This window comes from Triturus cristatus, chromosome 11 (assembly GCF_964204655.1).
Source record: "Triturus cristatus chromosome 11, aTriCri1.1, whole genome shotgun sequence".
Lineage (NCBI taxonomy): Eukaryota > Metazoa > Chordata > Amphibia > Caudata > Salamandridae > Triturus > Triturus cristatus.
In genome coordinates, this window is record NC_140594.1 from 170,651,857 (window position 1) to 170,661,912 (window position 10,056).

A 10,056-nucleotide genomic window follows, 5' to 3' on the forward strand; every position below is an offset into this window, starting at 1 on the left:
TCTATGGTTGATCAGTCTTTTCAAGTTAAGTTCCCAATTCAATAGGCCCCATGACAGCTTAATTTTATCAGCGCGGTTGGGTCCAGCCCCTCCAGCACATGAAAATCACAACAATCAGGGAAACAGGGAATGGTGTCCCGTTTTCCAATAAAGGATCCACTACCAGGCTTTTCCTTAGATTCTCCTTTTACTGAACACTAAAAACGAGGGGCTAAGCACTAAAACGGAGATAAAGAAAAAGAGAGAGAACAGCAGTCTGATGTCACAAAGATGATTTTCATCCCTTATGACAAGCAGCCATCATTGAACCTTTAGTTTCTTGTTTGGGGCATTAGTACATGAGTAATAAGGTAACGGTTCAGGTTTGCACAGATTTCCTTAATTACTTATAGAACATAAATCAGAACCCCCAATATTCAAATATGGCGGATTAAGTTTGTAATATCGAAACAGTTGGCGTTCAAACCCTTTCTTATTAAGGTTATCTGCTTGAAATCATAACAGATTAATTTGATCCTTTTCTGAGTGTCTTGATTTTTAATCCCAAGGTTGGTAGAAAAAAAGTTGTATTTATCAAGACAAGACATGTATATATTTGTTGTATATCGATCGTGCTACAGAGTACCATTCCAAGTGTTCTTCATTTGCATCATTAGAGTTGCTGACATTTAAACTGTGAGGTCTTGAAAACCTAACACAGCATTAGCGGGGGGTTACATCGGGATTATATATGCATCATTTGCCATTTATCTTTGGGTATCCCACATCATGAGATGATTTCTCACTGGTTGTCCACCTGAGTTTCTTCTATCTACTCCTGTGTTACAGTGAATGTTTTCCTCTCATTTACAGTGGGAAGGTTATTCCGACGGCTTTCTGTATTGCACAGACATGAACATGCCCAAAAATGTGATGTTAATGAACCATCATAGCAACTGTTCCCATTGGAGCAAGACCAAGGCTGATCTGCAGATCACTGGGTCTAATCTGAGTATATTGTGGGGGGAAACGATGGACTGCAATTTACGCCCTAGTTATTACCAATAGCTACGATTAATTCAAACATTCCATCAATCACTTTTTTGAATTTTTCATTGTTATCTCCTAAGTGCGGTAGGAATGTCCAGGTGTTGGGTACAATGCTCACTGTGCCACTGTAACCAAGCTGCTGCTTGCAACTGAATGAAGCGGTCCAATGATGCCGAAACCCACACTTGTCATGCTTGTCTTCTGGCTCAGAGAGGACCTGTCTTGGCAGATGGGGCTGGCTGTTTCTATTGGAGCAGGGCGAAGGCTAATTTGCATATGGCTGGGTAGCATCCCTCACTTTCTTTGCATTTTCAGGCTGTACTGTCTTCGAAGCAACCAACCAATGATTGGCTGATTTCTTTTTCTCTAGTTGTTGCTAAAGATTCAAAAGGTTGCAACAGTATTGTATTTCGCGAGCGTAAAAAATACTTAATTTTATTTTTTGTAAATGAAAATTAACAAGAAAATATTATTGTCTTTAAAACTGGCTCCCATGCACATAGCTTACTTTCCAAATATTGTCTATTTTCTCCCCTTTGACTCTCCAGCCTCCTTTGGGAAGGGGTCAGCTTGCTATTTTAGTCAGTGTTTATAAATACTAATGAAGATTCATGATGGAGTTGTCCATCATGGGTATGTTCGTTGTTTTCATAAACAAGACAGACGTCCTGCTTCAAACCCCAACTTTGACTGAATGCCAAGTCACTTTGATTCACATTGGACACCAACCTGTCCCTCAAGGAAGACATTAGCAACAAAAAAAAACACCGGCGACATGGTATCAGCTGTCTCTTCCAAAGAAAGTGAAACTGTTTAATCCAGAAGCAACTTTAGAACTGCTGTAAAAGCGCACCTAGTCTTGCATCTGAATGACCGGAATCTCCTGCTTCATAGCCTCCCAGATTCTACACTGGCATCACTTGAGGGCATCCTACATGCCACAGCACATTTCATCCACGGCCTGTAGAAATACGATCACATCATCACAATATCCCCAACAAGAAGAAACTCTGTTGGCTCCCCTTACCGACCAGCACCATCTTTAAAACCACCCACATCTTTGCAAAGCCATAATGACCAGCACCCCGAATTGTCTTGCAGGCAATTTCTCCATCTTTGTTGGCTCTCCGCACACTCCCAGTCACCCCTCCATCTGAGTAAAACTAAAAAGTGTAAACAAGAAAAATAAGTCAGCAGTCCTTTTCCATCTATGCATCCAAGATCTGGATCACACATCCTTGTATCCATAAGGACTGCCCCAACACTGCTCCAATTTAAGAAAGAGTTGAAAACTCACCTCTTTAAAGAACACTATATCACAATGCAGTAACAGCTACTACCCAGCTACCACTCTTATCACTCGTTCACTTTCCTTTGACCCTTTACAGTGCTCCTCTGCCTTTATGGCTAGGTATGCGCAATACATACCAGATACATACATACAACCCTCCCTCTTTTTTTACTGATCCAATGAAATGGTAGTAAAGTTATTGTTAGTGTTTGGATTCTTTGTCCTTCAGTAGACAAACAAAATGGCATCAGGGGCTGCTGCGACTATGCTGCATTCTGGACTGCATAGCAGTTTCACTTCTGTGTGCAGTTGTGCACATATGAAAGCAGCTTCTTTATATTTTTTCATTTTGTGCACTTTTATTTCCATTGAACAGAAACAATTATTTCTCTACTGAAAATGTTTTCTTGGATCCTGCACATAGGCAAACATATTAGGATTGTATTGTTATTATGACGACACCCACGATGGAGAACTGTTGTTATAGCTAAGTAACTTTTCCATACCAGATAAGCGTTCTGTGTTTTTGCTCCAGTGTACTAACTGAAACATTGTGTTTATATTCTGATATACAGAGTAAGATCCTGGTCTTAAAGTTAATAGTGAAACTTTATTCTCCACAACCAGTGATGAATTTGTAGAGGAATTGAAGACAGGGATGGTGAAGGGGGATGCCCTTTCCAGCCATTTCTTTAAACCAGCAGAAATGTAACCAGCCTTCCTATGAAGCCAAGAAAGTCTACCAAAGGGAAGCTTTTATCTTCCTGCAAAACATCTTCAAGGGAACATATATTTCGTCTCAAATACAAGTTTACCACTTAGTCTGTCACCTCTTTATACACAACCATATGCAAGCATGATTCCTTTCAAGGTTCTCAGCTCCTTTAACTTCCATGAATCAAGGAGCATTTTAGACGTTCATCTTTATAGCAACAGTGATATTCCATTAGTGGGTTAAGGTATTATCTATGAACCTGATGCCTTAAACCTTCTTACTGTGTCTCGCTTTGCCTCCAACCCAACACAATTTCGAAATCATCTTCCAGATCTGGTGCAGGCGATTCAGTGGATTGTACTTTTGAGAGCTATTAAATTGGTTCTAGGGATATTTCTCCAGATACCTTATTGTGCCCAAGATGAACTGGTGCGTCATGCTCATTTTCCCAATATGAACCTCTCCTGTTGGACACGTTTCATATGCGGACTCTCTTCTATATTCTGAAGATGGGATAGCGCATACGGTTTGTATCTATTCTATCTGTAGGTATTGAAGGTGCCCACTTGCACATGCCCATCATTTATAATAAATTAGCAACAGCAATAACTAGGGTTGCCATAATAGGTCATCTCCATCAGTGAAGATGTCTCCCAATAATCCTCAGTCCAGCTCCAAAATCATAACAAAGGCGCTGCCTGCAGTGGCTTTTCATTTACACCTGCAATGTAGGTCTTTACAAAATCGTTAAGAATTCTCAGATAGGTCATTGCCAAATATTTCACTTTATAGGAGCATCTCTGGGTACTTACAAAGTAACAGCCTATCCTCCTTCAAAGATAGAATAGAGATGCTGAAACAAAAGACTGCCAACTTCAGATCGAGACCTCTCATGGCATAGAGCCATATATGTTCCAGAAGCATCCTCCATCTATGTGTTGCACTTGAGTTAGATGAAGGTTGGGATAGCATCAGATTCCACTGCACTAGTTTGTATCCGACATTAACAGTCAGACTGGCTCTGTTCTCTAACCATTTTAAAGAAAATCTGTGCACATGCCAATCACAGTCTGAAAGGGTTTATTAACAAAACAAAAATTAATAGTCAATGAACCACAGATTTGGCCTGGTATAGTGTTCCTCTGCAAACGTAACATAAGTGAGACCCCCAAGGCAAGGCACAAATATGTAGTTTTTCAAGACAGACTTTTATTGAGAATCACATGGCATTGTAAAACAAAGGGAGTGCACATGTGCTGGAGTCTCGGATCATGAGAAGGGCAGAACACAACCTTAACATGAAACAAGTAGCAGCAGCAATAAATCATTGTCCAGCCAAATACTCACTTATATGACAAAGGAGAAGTATTTTATTTCTACTGCTAACACACTGGAACAATACGACATTCACAAACAACTGCACAGTCCCCCTGAATTCAGGGCTTCAGTGTATATTTAGGCTGGGCCCTGGGTCTCACTCCCTCCTTGTGCCTAGTGAAAGTGGTTATTCCCCATTCACTTCAGGCAACATCCATGGCAAGCCCGAGTAGTAGTCCGAATCTCAAGAGTCCACTCCAACTCTATCTTAAAGTCAACAGTGTTCCAGCTTCAAAGTGCTAACTAGCAATCAAGTTCCCCCCCGCCTGAGTGGCCCTAATTCAGTCTTACCCACACCTGCAGGGTTGGAGCGTCCAGTGTGCCTGAGCATGCCCTGTTCTCGGTGCATGGAGCGGCAGCAGCTGAATCAGGAGAGTTGTGCCGCATGTGGCCTAGGTGGGCAGTATTCAACAGGTGCAGAGTTCTTCAGAGGCGGTCATGCCACCAAAACGACCAGAGGTTCTTTGCGGCTGCTCCTTGCAGAGTAAGTGTCCAATCCGTCCCACAGTGTGGTGGGGGGGTGATGCGATGATCCCAATGCAGGTCCCTTACCTTGGTGATGTTGCCAGTGCTCCTACAGCAACCTCACTTCTCCGGCGGGGGTTGTAGATCAGGTAGCACGTCTTGTTGCTCCTGGTAACCCCCTCTGGCATATGGGGTCACCGTACCGTCCCTGTACATGGGCTCTGGTCCACTCGGCACAACATAGACTTCAACAGGGGCCCCTCCTGCCATACGGGTTGCGCCTCACCACGGCTCAAGTGCTATGGACCTCCCAGCAAAGTAACCTTCACACGGCGGCCCCTTCTGCATACGGGGTTGCAGCTCACCACACCTCAAGGGCTGCGGCCCTCACAGCACAGTTATCTTCACGCAGCAGCCCATTATGGCATATGGGGTAGTGGCTCCTCACTTTGAACAGGCTAAGCCCAATCAGCGCAGTGATGCACACAGCTTAGTTTATGGTGACCCTTCTCTGGCATATGGGGATCGCCGACTTTGTCTTACACACGGTCAATTTACCCAATCAGTGCAGCAGCTATTTCCTTCCATCTCACAAAGGGAGTTCACTCGACAGCTCTCCCCACTGGACTTTGCTTCCTCTAACACTCTCCTCTTCCTCACAGGGCACACTGGTCTCGGCAAGCAGTCAGGCTCTGGTGTTCGAGGCTCCAGTGCAGGTGGTCTTGGATTCCCTAGGTGATGTTCCCTCACCCAGCAGGGAGATCAACAGGCCTGGGCCCCCATGTTTTGCAGAGCTTCTCCTCCTCACACAGCCCATCTGATTGCTTGGCAGATGACAGTTTTTGAGGTCTCAAGCTCCCTTTCTTATAGTCCATTTCCAGGCTCCAAATGTGATGTAGTCTAAGTCTTTAAATTTCATGTTGGGGGTCTGCTTCCTTTGAAGTGCCCACGTCACTGCCATCTCTTCCTCTTTAAAGCAGTCTGTCACAGCAAGAGTGACTCCAAAGCTTTAGCCCTTTAGCAACAGTCATGTGAACGGCTAGAGTTCACACATGGATGTCAGCCACAGTGATATGTGTATCAAAAGATTAGGCCAAGGCCGCAGTAGCCCTCCTCTTTATGATTCTCTTATTAGCCCCATTTACTTCCTGAGATGTGCCAAGGCCCCTTCCCTGTGACTTCTCACTATATCAAAGCACACCCTTTGAAGTGTACAGGGCAAGCCTGGCTCTCCCCTCTCCAGTGTGTATCCCAGAAAGCTTACAGCAATGCAGCAATACACTAATCTGTCTGGAGGATTCCTCTGCCTCTTCATGGTTCACCATGCAGGTCTGGGTCTCCCAAAATGGAACCCATAGTCTGCCATGTATTATACCACTGAAAGACACACATACACCCAGTGCATGTATACAGCATTCACACACACTGCACAGCACTGTATCCTTTCTGTGCTGTACCACTCATTGGCACACATAGATCCAGCACATGCATTAAATATGCACACACTTCACAGCACTGATCCTTCATGTACTGTACCACTCATAGGTCATAGTAGGGCGACTGGATATATGCGCAGGCGAGTGCCCCATTATGCAGCAGAGAGGAGTAAATTATGTAGCAGGAAAATACAAATTATGCGGCGTAATGCAGCACATTTGGTGTTGGTATTACCTTATTATTTTGTCATTTTTACACTTGTTAAAATTGTCTGGGCATTGGTTGTGCCTCATAAGTACCAGTTTAAAACCAATATATAGCAAGAGGCAACAGAAAGGTGACCAGTCAACCTCTGCAAAGGTGCCTTCCACTCTGAGACAACACGTGTCGCTGCATTTTTAGTTACTTTTGAACTGTTTTAGCTAAAAACATTTTTTAATTTAAATCTGAAGATTATGCAGCAAATGATGGCTAATGTGGCAAATCTATAATTATGAGTAAAACGTCACAGCTGCACAATCACATAACTCCAGTGGCCCTGCTCATACGCATTATGCATTTAACCCCTACACACTGCACAGCACTACATCCTTCATGTACTGTACCATTTATAGGTACATACACACCCAGCATATGCATTCAACATGCACACACTGCACAGTACTGAATTATTCCTGTATTGTACTCTTCCCAGGCACGTATACATCCAGCGCCGATGCACCACTCGTGCTGCGCAGCACTTCACTGATGTTGGCCAGTGGTAAGTTAGGTACACAACAGCGGAACCTTAAAATGAGGGATAATGTAGGCCTTGCTCCTGTGACACAGGTTAAAGTCACTCCTACTGATCACTACATGGTAGGTTGCCACCACCGTGCTCGTGCTGCTTGAATTACCAGGCTGTAAACACTGGGACATCATTGGACTATCCGCACCAGAGGATGTCGGGAACACAAATATCATCGTACCATTTGCACCCCTCAGGACCGAATACGACTTGGCTGCAATGCAGGTGTTTAAATATTTACAAGCGCATTACACACTCAAAACAAGGATCCCTAGCAGGGAGGATACAATGGAAGAATCCCCATTGGAAAGGATACTGCTAGATGGAAACATGACTAAACAAAAGCTATCTCCCTCACATATGCCACACTGATGAGGAACGCACAGGGGAACCTTGAACAGAGAGGCCTACTGGCAAAGAGATACAGGGGAGTAGTAGGGTGAGGATTTGTGAGACGCAAAAACCAAAGGAAATGATGGACGGAGTGTTGAACATTGCAAGCACTCACCCCCAGTCAACTGATCTGGGTTTAATCCATCACCGTTCTTTAGCCCACTCTGCCACCCCAGTTCAGACATGGCCATATGCAAATCAGTCTGACCCTGTGCCTCATGGGAACAGTCCAGCCCGAACTGCCAAGCCATGTCTTCCCTGGACCGGAAACAAGCTTCCTAGGACCGGTTTCTGGCATTTCAGCCGTCTTCAGCCAGGCTTGCTTGAATCCAGTGGCAAAGTGAGCAAGGGACTCACGTCTGATTTGTGAGACGCACAATAATTCCCATGAGTGGTGGCCTATAAAGGTGAGTTCCCGCCTAATCGGTGGAAAGTCCTACACTCAAACATTATACAAAAAGGGCAGAGGTAAAGATGATCAATGTCTCCGACAATATGGCCAGAAGGGCATCTTCCTTTATACGTTACGGGAATGTCCCAAACTTCAACCCCTCTGGAGAAGTGTAACCCACAGGCTAGGAGTGGTCACAGGACTGACTGTAGAGGTGACCACCACCTTGACATTACTGGGTGTATGGAATAACTGTAAAGCTTCATTCTACAACAAACTATTGATCAACCTGGGGTACGTAGTGGCAAAGAGGGAGATAGCCTAGAAATGGGGCAGCAAAATAGGCCCAAAACGGCTTAACAGGGAATAGAGCTATGTAGACTAAGGAGAAAGATGCAGAGGATGCTCCCGCAGATATGAAAAAAATATGGAGTGGATTGGATACGGGACAGGAAAAGGATTTAGAGATTAGGAGGCGGGCTGTTGGCTATGGGTTACTGCGGGTGGTATGGGAGGCAGTCAGGAATTAGAAACAACAAAGCATATAGGATATAAAACCCAATCTGTGAACAATTGAACTTTGAGGGGGATTCAGCACCAATGTGATGGTCATAATGTTGACTGTATGAGAGGGGGGAGAGCAGGGAACATGCATCACTCCTGTGTTTGTTTTATACTGTTGGTCTGTGTTTGTGACCTTGTCTTGTCTGAAAATAAATAAAGATTATTTTTAAAAAAATGTTTACGCCACAGATTATGGAAGTGAAGGCTTCCTCCATCTCTGTTAGATCTTCAGAAACCTGTGGGAAGCAATGAAAAGACAGACATTGATTCATCATCTCCTCTGTCTTCCTCACTCTCCTTGGGTATCTGCAGACCTGCAAGATGTGTTTAAACGGCATGTGATAACTTTGCACTTCCCATCTGGACAGACCTTTGGGAAAATAGTGGCTTTGAACTTTGCTTTGTCGTGGGTGCCAAGGAATGAAATAATGCATAGTAGATAATGATGGGAAGAGGGGCCACACCAATATCTCCAGTACATTTGTCTTGATTCATGTGGGAAATATGATCTGCAAATTTGAAAGAACTTCTGTAAATATTCCAACAGAAACTGCGAGAGAAACAAAAAACTGTGCGAGAAAGTCATGGGCCGAATATGAAGCAAGCGAAGATGTGGCGTGATTTTGAGCAGCTGATGGCATGTAAGAAGCAATGTTTTTTGAAGCAGCAAATTCAGAATTCCGTTGGTCAAGTAATCCAGGAAGGAGGCGAGGACAGACTTGTGCTATAAGATATTACTTGATCTTTTTATTCCATAGTGGGCTTTAGCAGAAACCAAAAGACAATAAGTAGCAACACATACCATAAAAGCTGATTGCAAAAAATAAAAAGACATAATATGTCAATTCTGTATTCTGAATTCAAAATATACATAAGACATGTGACTGAAATTTAACCCCCATAAAAAGACATGTGAAAGACTAGATTTCTCTTGTGGTATCTCTTTATTTTGTTGCATTTTATATGTGAGCTGTATATTTTCCAATAAACAATGGGTGACTTCTGCCATGTTGTTATAATACTTTGTGGCTACTTCAACATGCATGCGTCATGACAATGTAAAAGTACCTTTTCTGGCTTGTAACTGTGGTAAAGTAAAGAGTTTGAAGTACAAAAAATGAATTTGGTATGTGCATTCAGGGTTAGGCTGGGCTATAGGGCAATCAAACAGTGCCAGAAGATCTGGTCTGACAAGTGAATATGACTCGTTACAACGCGAGTCATCACAACGCGTGCCATTACAATACGGTCGTTACAACGACTGCTTTGTTACCACGCAAAGCCATTACTACGCAAGTCATTACATCGACTTGCAGTAGATGGCGCGCTGACATTAGAAATGTATAATTTACTATTCTAACTCCAGCCTACGTAATAGTAGGGAAGGTGCTGGAATAGTAAACTATACTATTTCTAATGTTAGCACACCTTCTACTGCAAGTCGATGTAATGACTTGCGTAGTAATGGTATTGCGTGGTAACAACACGGTCGTTGTAACGACCGCGTTGTAATGGCATTGCGATGTGATGCCTGCGTTGTTAAGGTTGTTTCCCCTGACAAGTCAGTGTGTGGGCTGTTTGTAGCCTGTTTTATGGTCTGGTGAGCC

At 43.6% G+C, this 10,056-nt stretch overlaps 1 protein-coding gene across 2 annotated transcripts in view; it reads left to right on the top strand.

Moving 5' to 3' along the window:
* IFT81 (intraflagellar transport 81) overlaps nt 1–9,454 on the top strand; it is an 872,384-nt gene extending 862,930 nt beyond the window's left edge. For both annotated transcript variants that reach the window (XM_085633362.1, XM_085633363.1), the window contains one exon: nt 8,997–9,454. In XM_085633362.1, coding sequence (XP_085489488.1) covers nt 8,997–9,179 — 183 coding nt within the window. In that variant the 3' untranslated portion in view covers nt 9,180–9,454. The remainder of the gene's footprint in view (nt 1–8,996) is intronic.
* Nucleotides 9,455–10,056: the final 602 nt, after the last annotated feature.